This window comes from Ruditapes philippinarum, unplaced genomic scaffold (genome assembly GCF_026571515.1).
Source record: "Ruditapes philippinarum isolate M1 unplaced genomic scaffold, ASM2657151v2 ctg2441_1_1_1_1, whole genome shotgun sequence".
NCBI lineage: Eukaryota > Metazoa > Mollusca > Bivalvia > Venerida > Veneridae > Ruditapes > Ruditapes philippinarum.
Window position 1 is genome coordinate 126,067 of NW_026863907.1, and position 17,416 is coordinate 143,482.

Genomic DNA, 17,416 nt, shown 5'->3' on the forward strand with positions numbered 1-17,416 from the left:
AGGGGGGTCTATATAAGGGATGTTTTCTCAATCTAAATCACTGCCGTTACTATTCTTAAATATTCCAATCCGATTGAACGTTTCTAGCATTACATAAAGTGACATGATGCTCATTTTCTTCATTGTCAAATTGAGCTGAATTGATTATATACAAAATTCAAAAGATTGACTGCTATAGTGGTGAGTGACAAACAGTTGATATAAGAAAATATTTAGATAAGATGTAAATCTGCTTTAAGTATAACAATAAATTCTGACCACCTTTTGTTATAATTGAACGTTACAGGTCGATTCCGATGGATATTTGCAGACGTTCTGTTCAGCAACTTGAGTTATTAATCGTTCATGCAAAGTAAATTATAAATTTTAAAGGAATTATGACAAAATGTAAACTTATTTAGTCTTTCACATGTTTGCTTATTTTACGCCTTTTATGGGCATAATGTCACTACATGTTTTGGGCAACTAATAAACGTGTTAGTTAATTATAACTGTAATTTTCTGTTACATTTTTTATCAATAAGCATGTCATTGGCAGTATGCATTATCTATATTTAACACAGACCTTATCGTAAGATAAGATTTGCATTGAGATAATGCAGATAGAAAGAAATTGAAATGAACGATTTTTAGATATATTTAGGGTATGCTTGTAAATTTGACATTTTTATCCCAATAAGAAAAATCCAAATAGAGAGAATGAATGCACAAAACGACAAAATTAAAAATGTTGCAGGCTTGGTTTGATTGGGCATATTCATGAACAAATAGTAGGAAGTGCAAGTTACCGTTCACGCTCCCCTAGCACCGACTTTAGCAGAATTCAACATTTTAACACGAAAATGGTGGAATTTTGAATTAAGAAACATCTGCAGATGTGGTCATATGTGTTCATGTGTCCAAACTCACGATAATCTGAGGTGTTTGACATAACAATACTTTAACTATTCATAAACCCCGCCGCGTGTTATATTATAACGATATGAAGTTCCTAACGTATCAGTTATCCCCTGAAGGGAAAAAACCTGTCTGATATATGATCAATAAAGCAGCTTAGTCTGGGAAATTGACTTGAACGGACGGCTGAAGATTTAATTGATGGCAGGCTTGCACGATATGTAGTTTAACAAGAGGTTTTTGAGGGTTACGTTGTATACTTATACAAACGAATTTATTTTTGGAGAATGATTTCAATCGATGTGTTAGTTACAATTATTTTATTATAATTTCATTGATCATTATTTTATTTATTACTATAATTTGTAAGTTTGCAATATATATCGCATTACTCCGCTATGTTTGGACATTCAACTTCCTTTTTGTAAGGTATTTTAATATAAAAAAGCAAACGCGAATGGAATGGATTGTATACTAAGATTTAACTAACTCATTTAATAACCCTTTTTTAGGTTGAATAATGTTATGTTAAAAATTATAGTGGTCGGTGCGGTGTGGCAAGTTATGTGTCAGTGTACCGTTAAACCAAAACAAACAAACAAAGGACAAAGTAACCGCCACAGGAAAATATTGCTTACACATTTGTGCCTTGTCAATATTTACAGGAATTATTTCAAATAAAATGAACCTCAGAGCTAGATGGGATTCAAATTACGACTTTGTTTACGTTTTGTTACTTTTATGTTACTTTGATAACAAGATATTTCAGGTTCATTGTTATTTTCTTCGTAATGATAATCTACCATGCTCTAAAACCATTATAAAACAGTACAAAACTGTATAAAACACATGCTATTTCCTTTTTTAAAACCATGTCTGGTTAACATCAAAAAGACTAATTTCTTTTTTTCACAATTGGTTTAAATGTTTCTTGTCATGTTACAGTCTCGTTTGCCATAGTGCTAAACCATCTTGCTATTGCTTTGGTAATTTGTACAATTATGGTGATTCAGTATTTTTTATGGAAGTCAAAAACACAAAAGTGTTTGCATTTTGCTACCCCAAATGAAACGTAGTTGCACATTCAGCGCTATTTTATACTGGTGACTAGCATTTGATTAATTAAATATATCATTACAACATGATAAAAACACATGTTTGTTCTTTCTACAGAAAAAAAAAACATATATTAAATTCAAAGGCTTAATGTTCCTTTAATGTACCTTGAAAAGGTCACTTTAAAGGATCTCCACTCAGGTCAAAATGTCTAAAAACATAAAATTTGATTGTTTTAAACTGATCGAGAGAAGTACTGCAAAGGATAATCAAGAAATATACTCAAAATTAAATTGAAAATCGATAGTAGGTGCAGTTCTTAGTCCGATTTAGTGTTGAGGGAATGATCTGAAAGTTTGCGCACAAGTTACTGATTCTGGCTTACATTAAATGGTACTCCAATCCCGTCATGATTGTAGAAAAACCCTCTGTGGAGTCCTATAATACAAACTTTAGAAGGTTATCTAACGTGACTGGAACTTTTTTATTAGGAGTACGGTGTTGTTTCTTTTTTTATGGCGGGTTTGCAGTATTCTGACATAGTAATAAAACATCGAGAGAAATGTCAATTGACCAGTCTTACTGGAGAATATTATTTACTATTATTTACTATGATAGCTATGACGGTCTTGTCAGAATGATAGTTAGTTATAACATAAAAATTCGTAACGTGAGCTATGTTATAATAATAATAGGTTATTAATAAGAAGGACATTTCACTTTACAACCATTTTGGCTTGCTTTGAGGTAAAGGCCTATGTAACACAAATGCTATCATTTTTATCTCTCAAGAATAGTTGAGGTATCTTGTAACAGTTTCCAAAAAAAAATACTCATTTGCCATATACATAAAATATCTTTTGCTGATTTTGTTATGATGGCAATTGGTATAATTATAGTGAATTAGTACTTTGTATGGAAGTTAAAATACTACTTTGTTAACATTAAATTTTTGCTACATTTACATCACATTACTGCATGTTCAGTGCTACTGATTCACTTGTTGAACATCTGACGTGGTCTTAATTCATTATTTAAACATCATTAAAAACAAGCTTGACGTTTTTAAAGAATTAAAAAAAATATGGATCTATATGGCAGAATGTGTTTTTAACAGAGACTACAGCAATATAATTCTAATACATGACCATGATTTATGGCTGTTTTAACAGCATATGTATGTACACTAAATATGTCAGTAAGTAATAAAAGTAATAAAAAGGGATTGAGCTTGCCAAATCATTTATTATAACCAGTATAAGAGACGGGTTTTATAACAATATACATTTGCAAAAAGTTAAAGTTTAATATAACTATTAACTCACACATGCCTTAAAGGTTTGTTTAAAAAATAGACCTTTTTTTAAAAAAAAATAAAGTATATCTAAAATTTTGGTTAAAGGATTTCTTTTATTTTGATCAAATTCCATGATTTTATTTTAACTTTTTTCTCAATTTTATAAATAAGTAAAGTTATATCAATAACATTTTGATGTTACTTAAAGAATTTTTTATGTATCAGTAATACTCTGAAACCAGTGAAGGTCTCGTTGATGGAATAAATACATACTCGGTGCGTGATTGCTCTGTCTTATCAAACTCAAGATTAAAAAGTATATAACGAGATTAAAGCGACAAAATTTAAACGACGTTTCGTTCGGTCGCGTGTCACTTTGTCCTACATTACTTTATAGAAGAATGTGTATTAGCTGGTTATCCCAATGTTCGGTTTAGCTCTTCCATTTATAACTCATGGCAGTGTGTGTTCATGCAAAGCAGAATACATTATAGACTTTGTAATGGAACATGACCTGCTTTCTAGATCAATATCCAGACGACTAAAGACAAGCTTGTTGTTATTTTCAAGACGTCTTACTAACACAATTTATGGAAATATAGATGTTAAGATATTTTATATGGCTTACTGTCTCTCATTTTTCAACTACTTGATCATGTGTTAAAATTTTCTGACAAACATCTTGTACAAGGAAATACATATTTGAGTCGCGTCATAGTACACAAAAACAAACTATGAGGGTTGTACTGAGAACCAGCATGATCCAGACCTCAGACTTGCGGCACTCTCGGCGCAGTCTGACAGGATCATGCTGTTCGCTTAAAAATATCCTCAGTGAACATAGAGTAGACGAAACTATACAAAGCAGCATGGATCCTGATCAGACTTGTTGCGGGGTATGCGCAGGCTGGTCTGGATCCATGCTGTCGAAACCCATTATGTTGTTTGTCATGGCACGGCTCATTTGGTAATTAGGCAACTATTAGTACGCGTGCCATTAATAAATTGTATTAACTAGTTATTTAGCAATGATTATCCGTAACTGAGTTTATGCGCTCATTATACAATTTATTGCTCTCTACATGCAAAGTGATAAGTACAATACATAGCTCAGTATCATCTGTGTTAAAGGCCCCCATTTAGGGTGCCCATGTATTGAAATACTCTAACATTTGTTGTTCAAAAACTTTATATTTTGGGTGACTTTTTACAGCTTGCAAAAAAATATCATTGGCTATATAGATTTTATTACGCTTCTTTTGCTCTTTGGCAATTAATATAAGTATTAGAGTTAAATATTTTTATGGAATCAAAGTGAATACTTTGTACAATATTTCTGCTCCACTATAAACAACACTTATTAGCTGCACATTTAACAATTAACACCTGTTCGTGGTTTAAATGATTATAAGACGCCACTATAAAGATCATCGAGTGAGAAACAGGGGTATAAAAACAATTTAGACCTTTTCTAAAATGTAGCTAAATTTTCAGCCTCATATTATAGTGTCCTGAGGCATATATAGGTTAACCTGGATAAAAGATATGCGTAGATATCTAGTATTCTCTTTTATTCATATCCGTAAAGGTAAAGAAAGTATATTATTTATACCTTAGGAATTGATGGGACTACCAACTTGCTCGCATTTGGTATCACAATTTAGTTGCAGTCTGCAGTGCTAAGGGTTTTAAGGACTATGTCTTAAGGAAATTGAGGAATTTCAATTGGAAAGATCATTGGGAATTGGCATATAAGTACGGTCATAACTTAACATATGTGTCTAGTTTTATGAAAAAGGCATAATGTACCACTCCCTGAATTGCTCTTTTCTTTTTTTTTTATGGCTGTACTTGTCGGGATAAAGAGAGAAATTGATACATTTTTTGTCACAATAAAATAATGATCTACCTGTTATACGTAGTGATCACTATTATAATTGTATCATATCACAAATTTTTCTTTAATGGTACTCGATTACAATTGTTATGTGCTGGGGACAATGGAATTATATATAAAGTGAAACATGTTATACATACAATTTACTCTCTCTGACTATAGTATATGTTCTGAAATATTGATATCTTAAAAAGTTATATTTAGATTTGATGAATTTCATATCATTTTGTTTCTATAAACATAACTATACTACACCGTTTACTTTTACCACTAATATACAATAAGTTAACACAAAACACCATGTACTTTACGAAAGTATACACGTTATAATAAGTTGAAAAAAAAAATAACATTAGTCTCAGACAAAAACTCCAATTGAATCTCGTTAAACTTGGACATAGTTATACGGTAAACGCATTAGAAGGACATCAAAATATCACATATCTGTATACTACATCTCTTTTCAGACATTATTTCTAGCTCTAAATTAAAAATTTCAATAGCAGCAACAGTTGTGGCTTGATATAAATAGGCATTGGCCGAATATCTGAAATCACGGATTAGACAACATCTCGCGCGTCTGTAAATTTAGATGAGTAACCTCGAATATAATAGAGTTTAATCAGAGCTACTGCAATCGTATTTAAACTAAGTAAGTCCATGATAATAATTTATTCTTTATTCTATAATCTCTTAGTCTTATTAGAAAATTACTAATAGATAAAATTAACTCATTTTACTAGTTTAAAAAAAGCCACTAGAATCGATTATCAATTTTTTATATTGTTGAAACACATCTATCATTAACAAGGCGGATGCACTAATCTGGTGTGCGTAGATTCATCAAAGATGTGCTACAAGGTTATTATCCCTTGTTTATAAATTGCTTTTGCTCGAAGTTTTGACATTGATATTTGTCGTACTTTGCTGTGCCAAACCTTAATATGTGTAGTTTTTATTTGCTCATAATCAAATTGTACGTCAAATCTGTCCGACTTATGTCAAAAAATGTTCTGTTGGCGTGTAATTGTTATGCCAAACGTCGAATAAAGTGTTTCGCTACTATCAACGAGTGATTTCAATGTTCACGCAAAAGCTATTTTCTGTGACACTACTGTAGGCTCAGCGAGGAAACAATTGTATATTTTATACTTGTTGTTTAAGTGATGTTTATAATTCTAAATATTTACAATTTTGATATAAGAGTTTGATGTAATTATAAATACAAATTTTCAACACATTGCATATACATCTAGACAATATCAAAGTTATCCAGTCATGAAAAGAATATTGCCAAAATTAAAAAACACAAAAATAAGAAAAATTGTGTGGGCAATGGCCTAGTTAAAATTGGAGCTTTGAGTGTCAAACGATCCTCCCCAGCTTAATACGATGTGCTTCACTCCACAGATGACACAGACGCCAAAGTGTGTTTCTAGATACTCTGACTAATAGAATAACTAAGTTGTATTATATTGAATTAAATGTGCATATTAAATGCCCCGCACCGTGTCAACTCCTGCAATATCTGCAGCCTGTGATTTATTAAATTTGATTCGGAAATCAAACTGAATGCGACCGAATGCTTTGAAATTATTTCCGTTTAAAAGTCCTCCTTTTATGCCTTTGTGGAGTTCCTCTATCTTAATTCTCTCAAAAGCTTTTTTTATTTTGTCTTTGTAACATTTCAAGTGTATCATACGTTTACTCTTTTGTGCTAATTACCTCTGTATTCTTGCTATTTCGTTTTTAAATAAGTGAGATTACAGTTTTATATTTATTTAGTATTTTGTATGGAAGTCAAGATTCTACTTTGTTTATATTTTTCTACTTTCATGACAAATACAATTTTTTACATCCAGCCTATTCTATTAGTTCATGTCCTATGTAAAATATTCGAAAACAATACTCATTACCAGAATAGCTTGTGCTGTTATAGCATACTTATCATCACTGACCCGCTCTCTCTCTGATTTTTGTCTGACTCTTTCCGTAATAAAGATTGGTATTTGCACGGCCGGGCGATATATGTTTTGGACGTGACGTTCTATTAGCGTTTACAAAACATAGTGTAAAAAGGCGCTAATGTTAGCGGATTATACTATAGGCACGTCAATGAAAAATGACTCTTTTTTCACTTTTTAAACGGTCTTATCTTTGGGTATGTGATAAATGGAATATTCAAAGTTCGTGTAAGTTCGAATACTGAATTTATTGAACTCGTTTCAATAAAAAGTAGATATTATACTCGCAAGAGGCTCGCATAATATAATTTTATGTCGACTCGTTTTAATAAATTCAGTAGTTTGAACTTACAACTCATTCAATACTCTCGCTCTATTTAATAACCATTTATTTTCAACATTATGAAAACTGCACTTTGCCCTTTCTAACAAAAAGTTGGGAAGAGAGAAAAAAGGAGTTTTGCTGACATATAGTCATAAAAGTGTGCCTTTTAATTATATGCAGTTGTTAATTCATTGGATACACTACCCAAATAAGACATGCGTCCATTTATAAACGGCAATGTTGTGCACATTATGAGTGACTAGAGATATAAAAGAATTGCGTTAAGAGCTGCAATAATACCACTTTCTTAATTGTGTTTGTGACATAGTTTGTACTTAGACCGCCATTTGTTTAATTGAAGATATTTACTCATGTGAAAGATCATTGTAACTGCGACAATTAAAGCTCCGGAGCTCATTTAAGTATTCAGGCATCTTACAGTATCGGTAATTTATAAATATATAGCTATATAGGTGCTTGTTCCTGGGATAAGGTAACTGAATCAGAGCTCCCGAAAGGCTTTTTCCATGCTTGTATCAGTTAAAATCCCTTTTAAAAGTACGCCATTAAAATTATGCCATTTTAAAGTGTGTAACAGATGTGACTTTAATTCTTCACCAACTAAAATATAATAGATAATAAGAAACATGATATAAAATATATTAAGGGAGTAGTAAATTAATTACGTACGTCACATGTTTGTACAGTTTTGATGTCATATAATATCTACACTTCTATTTTTACTTCACTCACAAAACTAATCTAATTAAAAAATTAATAAAATATAAATTATATAAAAAACATAAAATGATATTATAATGGTATTTCAGGGATGATTGTTTAAAATCCAACTCTAAAGAGAATATTAAAAATCTCGAACATAACACAAACGAACAGGTATACGTTACAATCTTCAGAATGATATTGCTATGATTTATATTTTCTAATTTATATATAACGACTTTGTTTTTCAAAAGTCAATTTGATACAATTTCGAAATTATATTATTCGTTTAATTAACCTGGTATAGAAATTTTAAAGTGTAAAACTGTCGAGCTCTTTGCAGTAGTAATTATTCATGCATCTCATTGTATTGGACATGTTTGAATTTAAATATTAAGTATTTGCTTCAAGTGTTGTAATGAAAGGTCAAAACAAAAAAGTGTATTGATTCGAGATAGAGATCGACATTAATCATTAAGCATGGACTTCGATTTCTCAATCTCGTGCATGTGTGTTGTTCAAGCAAAATGTTCAGCACAACATTCAAACTTAACACAATGTCAAGCTGGCTCGACTTTCAGCACATTTTTCATATAGCAGAATATTCCTGCCCGATATTGAGAAATCAAATTCTCGGGTTGAATGGTTTAAGCTTCGCGATCTCTTACTCGATGCACTTAAATTCACTTTCACTTACAGGTCAATAAATGTGTTAAACTAATTTTCCTGGAGACTTCCAATAATTGCCGTGTTTGTGATTCACAATTTTTGCTGTCTGTAATGTAATTGCGTGCTATCTGTAGGAACGCTGAATGAACCGGCACAAGCTCTCACGGGAAGAGGACCGCGGGCTAAATATTTTTTTCTCTCTACACGGTTAACATTCTCAGAGTGAACCTTCTGGTAGAAAAACATAAATCATTTATATATTATATTGAAAGCATACTCATCGCAATTTATTCTTCGAGAGTGTTCTACATAACAGAAATGAATTCAGAATAGCATAGACCTTGATTGTCATTTGCTCAAACTTTGTTAAATGTTTAGGAGACACTGATTAATCTCGAACTATAACTGTATATTAATTGGTGAGTAGTTGATTCAAAGAACAGATATAAACATAATCCATCTCATATGAATCATGTCTATATCTCTATAATTGCTTTTAATAACTATCTTTCAAGAAAACTACTATTCCTACTATCGTTAAATAGCATCAATAACGTAGTTAGACATCTCATCATAACAGGAGTTACGCTTGGCATATCTATTATCATCTCGACATGAGCCAGTTACTCTATTCAATTCTTACTTGTTATCTCACATTAGAGATCGTATTCTCTGTAAATCTCTCAATACCATATGTGATAATAAAATGCTAACTACCTTAAATTAGGTTCTGAGTGTTTTATACTTTCCATAACGTTTTTGCTTAACGATATTAAATCTATCAATATTTAACGATGAAACCATTTGCAGTGGGGCAACTGTTGGGGCGTGTCCGGGGTTTATGGAACGTCCGAGATAAGAAGTTACATTTACGGCGAGGATCTTCCCGACGACGGCTGCAATCTTCGACGTCAACCGGCTCGGCAAGTACGTTTTGTTTTCTTTGTTTCATAATAATATGTAAAAGTTATTATGTTTCCCTTTGTAAAAACTGGAACTAAGTGATTTGGGGTACTTGACAGTTAGATGGAAACATTATGAGTGGATTACGATAAAATTTATAATAGAATTTAAGTTCTCTATCGGTGTTCACACTTCATAATAATTTTTTATCTTTATTTTCTGTCTACTACTCCTCAGGTTTGTAATGCAATTCAATATCTAATATTTCTTTAATATTTGCTGTTTAAAAAATCAGATATTGAATAAGAATTGATGATATGTTCTCTATATATTGTAGATAAAATACTTGCTGCTGAAAATAGTGAGTGATTAACTTGATTAACACAGTATATCTATAATAATAGCTAATCTCTCATATGGATATGCTCTATTAACTCTAAATGTATACGTGTATATTCTATATACTACAATACTAAATAAATTTTAATAAAGTAATTAGCATAGTTCTGTGATCTAAGAAGCTAATACCTTAGTGAGATGTCCATTATCGGTAACAGTATATGTATTGTCTACACATAGAACCCAATCTTGTGACTTTACTTATATTATCTCTTTTCGAGAATACAATAGCCATAGATTAGATATATACGAAGTGTAGGTCTCGGTTGAAAAAAATACCATTCAAATATTAACTTCTCATCTAGTGTGATTAGTCTGGTTATATATTATCTTTGGTGTGTCGAGAAAAGTTTGTAGCAACGAGATTCATGCACAGAACCAACAGTAGTACGTTGCGTCATTCTTCCCGACTCAGCTCTGGACGTCGAATCCGCACCGCAGTCATGAATACACTGAAAATTTTTCGCTTGCTGTTCAGACTAATCACATAGTTTCTGTTTACTCTTTTATTAATAGGGTTATATATCTGTCTAGTCCAGATGGAATCTAAATTCTGAGTCATGATGTGCGCAGATCCTAGATTCAAGGATCTGGCTCGGAGTTACATAATGAGTCAGGTTGGTCTCAACATGTAATCCAGTGAGCTTGGTCAGAAACGATATACTGTTGGTGTTGTTCGATACTGGGTCAGTTTCTATATTGCACATACGTGGAAAGTATGAATTAATATTTCGTTATAAAGAATTTTAGTATAATACTACCCAGAAACTTTGAAAATGTAGTCAAATAAACGATAACAGTTCAATAATCTACATCTGCGACACACTCGATCTTAAAAATTGCCCGTGGGTAATATACCATTCTGTAGTTGTAACATACACATTTACGTATATATTACTTTAGTGATCAAATTGGAAAGCGTAATTCATATAATTTAATTGTAAGTTCAGTTCACATTTCGTTGGAAAGTCAAAAATTAAAAAAAAAAATCTTTATTATGTCTGATAAACTGTAAGTGACGAACATGTTAATTAAAATACTGTTGTATCTATCTCCTCGATAGAAATTGTATCAATTACAAATTAAGAGTGATATAATATAGATGTAATTAACAATTACTAGGTGTATCAACGAATTTGTTAAATAGATTCTGATAATGTTAATTTTTGCTTAGGCCTGGATATTTTAATCTAGTTCACTTAAAAAAGTATGACATTACAATTTGAGAACGGAGGCGGAATTACAAATAACATTCATAAATTTTGTCTCAAAAATCTAATATGTTAGAGTTAAATAGAGAACTCATGTCTTGTTAAATAATATAAGTAAACGTGTATGTAGTGATTAGATGTAATTTAACAAACAGGTTTCACATTATATACTGTGTGTGTTGTAAACAAAACATCTGTATAAATCATAATGTGATAGAAATTGGAACAGCGATCTGTTATAAACTGTGGATTGAACAACCACCGATCATATGTGATGTAATATACGGTGAGCAATTGACACGTCTGATAAATAATATAATGAAATAATTGAACAAAGTACTGTAGTATATAATGTTGATTTATGAACAACGGTGTACTGATCATTTAACAACGTCAGTGTGATTTGTTGAACTGGGATTGAATCAACGATATGTATGATATAAATTGATATTAATTTCGAACAACGATTCTAATATATACTGTGATGAGCACGTTATAAATATGAATCTCAACAACTAATTGTAGACTGAACAAGACGTCTAAAATATGAATCTGTGGAAACATGTATCTTGTTAAACTGTGATTAACTAATGAATATAATAGTGATTGAAGCAACTGATATATGTAATCTGATGAGACGTTAAACTCAGATAGTTTTTAATGTGATTGTGATTTGACTGATATCTATGTTGATTGACACCGTTTGCAACGTCTTGATATGTGATCTGTGATTAGAAAAGACGTGATTAGATATATAATGTGATTGGTATACAAACTGTATGTGTGATGATTTAAACATCAGATCTGATATATACCTGCTTGATTTGAACATAGTATATGTAGCTGTGATGTGTGAGTCAATTTCTGATTAATTGTAGCTGTTGTATTTTTTACAATACAGTCTGATAATCTCACACACTGCTGTTTTAAAACAACGTTCTGAATATCTAATCCGCTGAGTAGAATAACGCAACACTGATACATATTGTTATGAACTAAAGTATATGGGATCATTTAATTCGTGATTGGATACGAACGTGTATCTGATAATAAATTAGTATATCATGTGATTACTGTGATTATGAAAGCACACACGATAATCTGAAAACATAATATATATACTTGTGATTGAGAAACGTCGCACACATAGAAGATCATAGAAATAATATCTATAGATAGAAACTGAACAAACTCTGATAAATATAATAGCGAATTTGACACAACGCTACTGTAAATATCATCTAGTAGAATTAAAAAAACTCTGCATATGCAAACGTAGTACTCATAGGAATTGAAACACTTCTGAATAAATACACTGTGAATTACAGAACGCAACTGTAATCGTAAACTAAAGTGATTGAAACAAGTTATATATATGTGATTTTGATGAAATACATGTTAATGTGAGTTGAACAACCTTCATATGTGATTTTGATTTATAATAATGAGTTCTCTAGTATAATAGCGCTGTCGTGAACAATGTCTTAATATTAAAATATGTTTAATGTAAAATATGTTTAATATAAAGTATGTTAAATATAACATATGATTTAACACGAAGGAAACAACATTCTAGAATATTATTACATGTACCTGCTGTTCGATTAAATAGTCTTGAGTATAAATCTGTGATGTAACAATAATATAATACAACTATAGCTACTGTATATATGTTTTTATTAAACGTATCACTGTTGGACATAACTTGATTGAACAATATGAAACCAAACGTCCAGGCATATATACAAATACATGCATTCAGCATAACAGATGGCATAGTGAGGTGCCATTTACAATAACATTTTGATCTTGTGTTACTAAAGGTGAATTGCAAGGTCCGCACTATCTATAAACTTGCACTGCAATTTATAATCTGATTGTGACCACGGATCTTACTTTAAAACTCAGCCGTACAATATACTTAAATTAAAATCATAGTGGGTACTATGACTCTCAACTTCATAATTGGGCTCACGACTAATTACAGTATGTCGGGCCTAGACAATCTTGGTAATTAGATGATTTTCGCACGTCAATTTAACTCATTTACAACTACTCGAGTTCCTAAATCATAGACACAATTTGATTGTTGATGCATCAAGTGAATAAACATTTCTGACCAAGACTTTGACATTTTCAGGTTTTAAGTTAATAAGTTGTTGCCAAAATTCAATATCTTTAGACAAAGACTTATTTTAGTCAATGAAAATGTTCAAGCTGTTATATTAGTGGTATATAAACATGGAACCATAAATTATTCTAAAAAATTGATGTCTTAATAATATATACGTATACAGAGGGTCGTCGCCTGTTTGTATTATCTTGTTAGCCACCAAGATCAAAAACCTATATATGCAAAGAATCACCTCTATCACAAAGCAATGTCTACTACCCTTTTTAGTTTGATAAGAGGGAACTAATCAGCGATTTTAGGTTCACACACAACTTATAGTTACAACATGTACATGAACATTTCATCATATATTAAATGTTATATATATAATAAAACTGCTCTTTTGTAACCACATTTGGCTTGCAATGGCTTTGCGCACATTGAATCATTGCACATTTTAAACAGTGGCTAACGAATTGAGAAGTGCAGATACTTTACTCCCTTCTGTTGTTGGCTCAATCACAACCGTCCATTGCTTTTATGATTAACATTTCTATAAATATTAGGTTATTCCCTGACTCGCTTAGAGAGGCATGTTTCATTTATTCAAAGGTGGCCATAAAGCAAATCCAAACAGCTAAAGGTCTATATCTACATGCATTTTGCATACAATTTCAAAAAGAATTGACAGATACAATGTACACTTCCATAAGAATACATCAACTCATTGACAGGTTTTAGACAGAAATATTCAAATATTCATGTCACACAGTACTAAATCGGCTTTTAGAAGCATGGCTTCAGGAACAGACTTAAACAAACCGAGTCTGATTATTTCATATAGTGTTGTTCTCGCTACTTCAAATTAAGAAAGCCTTTTCCATTTTATTTACAGATATAAGTCCTGGTAAAGTTCTTTAAGTTCTTAAGTTCATCTTTAAAGTTCTAATAAGAACTTATTCCTCTATCTAACAAAAAAAAAAAAAAAAAAAAAAAAAAAAAAAAAAAAAAAAAAAAAAAAAAAAAAAAAAAAAAAAAAAAAAAAAAAAAAAAAAAAAAAAAAAAAAAAAAAAAAAAAAAAAAAAAAAAAAAAAAAAAAAAAAAAAAAAAAAAAAAAAAAAAAAAAAAAAAAAATCGTATTAACTAAATATGTTTTATGGCATACGTTAAAACTTTGCTTTGTTCGGGTTAAGGTGTGCATTTTTCAGATGTTATCTTTCACAAGAACACAAATAGAAAAAGTGGGACGTACCATATCAAATAGCAGTCTTGTAATTTCTGGAGTTCCTCAGGGTTCAATTCTTGACAAGCTCTTATTGTTGATATATATCAATGATACCGCAAAAGCTACTTATTATCTACTATATGTTTCTGATCATGATTTTATTGTAGTAGAAATTAACTTCAGCAGAACTTGGATGTCATTTTGGATCAATCGTGTTATTCAAACAATTTGTTAATACCTTCCAAGTGAATTAAAATGCATGGTGTAATGTACGAAAGAATAAGATCATTATTGTTAATATTGTAAAGAATTACCTACAAGTATTGCTGGGCAAAAATAAGGAAATGTATTGGTACAATACACTGTCCTGGAATTACGTTTGACTTAAACTTAAATAGCATTGTTGAGACGTTTATTGTATTTTATTTTGTATTTTTTCATATGAAATGTAAATGTTAATTTACAATGCATATTTAATGTCGAATTTAGTACATTGTTTGTTGTGCAGTTTGAAATGTAAGTGAGTTGTCTTGAGGCCTTTAAAGGAAATAGAAAAAAAGAAGAGCGGGATTTTATTTATTAAGACTGTTTCGTATCGGTTACCCCTCCCCTCCTTAGACACTTATGGCGCTTTTAATTAACTTACTGTATGTAAGCTAGCTGGATAGCATTCGCTCATAAAGAATCCACAGTCCCAAACGGGATTCGAACCTACAGCGGTGATGGCAAGTGATTTGAAGTCACCCTTGAAAATCAAAACATACAACTTTGAGATGTCAATCTAGAACACTGATATGCTCGATATAAAGAATCATCACAGCCCAACTGAGGGTTATAGAACGGAATGGTCACCCTTGAAAAGATAATATCAACCGAGACGTGTCCTCACTTGTTTCGGATGAACACTCTCACTGGGATGCGATATTTATATATAATGCATGAACACTTATTTGCTGCCTAAATGGTGTGTGTATATAAATGGATAAAAGGATACAAAAAGGCATTAACTTTACAAAAACACATATATTGCATATATTTAAGAATTAATTGGAAATTATGTTGTCATTTTTGTTGTTGTTTAGAAGGTCAATTTTGAAATTAAGATGGGTTCTTTGCATTTAGAATGGTTTTGTAACATTTTGTGCTACCTTCTTAAAATAAAGTTTATATCATTGTTTATTAAAATTTATAGTTACAACAACAACAACCACCTCATTATCATCATCAACAACAACAAGAACAATTACATCATCATCACTTCCATTATGACTATTATTATAGATATTTATTTGTCTATTTATTATTATTATTATTATTATTATTATTATTGTTGTTGTTGTTGTTGTAATTATAGGACAAACGCATTCGTTAATTTGATATTTACAAAACAAATGAATCTTGTAATAGGAAATAGCTATTTAAATGTACCAGTTGCAACAAGTATAATTATTTTCTTTTGTTTATTTTTTCTTCTGTCTTTTTTTCCTTCATATTCTTGAGTCTTTCTATAACTCGTGCCTAAAATAATGCACGGAGGGAATCTTGAGGTCTTTTTCCACCAGTAAAGCTGGAAATTCACAAAAAGACATTGACAACAGTGTTAGAGTGACGAACAACGGAAACAACAACAACAACAAAATTTATAAATATTTAATGTAATCTAAAATTAATGAATTTAAGGTGTTTTATCAGCGTATTGTAGAACGGACAATCAATTAAGTAAATGCCTTATTTGGCGGCCTAAATCAATAGTATTAATAACTTTGACATTTTTAATTCTACTTTTGGGATAAAACAGGACAAATGATTAAGTAATTATAGCTAAGTGAACACTTTAATATAAATGTATAGCGATGCGGCCTGGAAACATTTTGTCTGTCAGCCGAATAATTTACACAATATTGCCACGATATTGATTGTGCACTGCCGCTTTCCACACGGATACTGTACGTTGTTGGAATATAACAGCGATATGACAATTCATGGACTATATAGACTTTAGTTTCGACACATAACGTGGATTTTTTTATTTAAAAACGTATATGATTAACTTTAAAAATTAACGCTGTGAAAGAAATAGAAACAAGATGTGTATGGCAGTGAGGCAAGTGGAACTGAGAGCCTGTATTACTTGAAACAACCTTGCTTCTTTTGTAAAATCAATACGGTGAAAGCTTTGTGGGATATTTACGTGTAAGGAAGAAATGAATTAACTTTCATTTCATTTTTTCTCTATCTCTCTTTCTCTCTCTCTCTCTCTCTCTCTCTCATTCGCATCATCTTAACCTTTTCAGTGAGTTTAACTTTGATATTGTTTGAAGTTATAGTAAACTATAAGGCATATATTAATGTGACCATCAAATTAAAGATAAAATTATCTCCATGTTTAGAATAGTATACTTCTAATGATTTCGTATAAAATATCACTTTAAATAAGAGTTGTTACTGTGATTGAAATAAAGAATATATTTTTACTCAAAGAAAAAGAACCGACAATATTAAAAACGTCTGACGTGGTTTACCAGTATACGTATCATTCAATATTATACCGCAACGAGTTGTATGATGAACATAAAGATAACCTTAGGGAAAATGATACTGGTATAGTACTCAACAATACATATAAACTCTTTACCTTTTTTTCTCTTGATAGAAAGACAAAACGTATGCATACTGGATAATAAAAGTTTCTCGTGGGTAATAGTGTAATTCTGCGAGATAAATCTCTTAGGTATGG

General features: G+C 30.9%; 1 protein-coding gene across 5 annotated transcripts in view; it reads left to right on the forward strand.

Annotated features, from left to right (window-relative positions):
• LOC132723775 (Kv channel-interacting protein 4-like) overlaps nucleotides 1-17,416 on the forward strand; it is a 253,491-nt gene that overhangs the window by 105,673 nt on the left and 130,402 nt on the right. For 2 of the 5 annotated variants that reach the window (XM_060708550.1, XM_060708549.1), the window contains exon 2: nucleotides 9,639-9,755. The exons of 2 other annotated variants lie outside the window; for them this stretch is intronic. In XM_060708550.1, coding sequence (XP_060564533.1) covers nucleotides 9,639-9,755 — 117 coding nt within the window. Of the gene's footprint in view, nucleotides 1-9,638; nucleotides 9,756-16,594; nucleotides 16,873-17,416 lie in introns of those variants that run through there. One more of the 5 variants, XM_060708559.1, reaches the window with a different exon arrangement.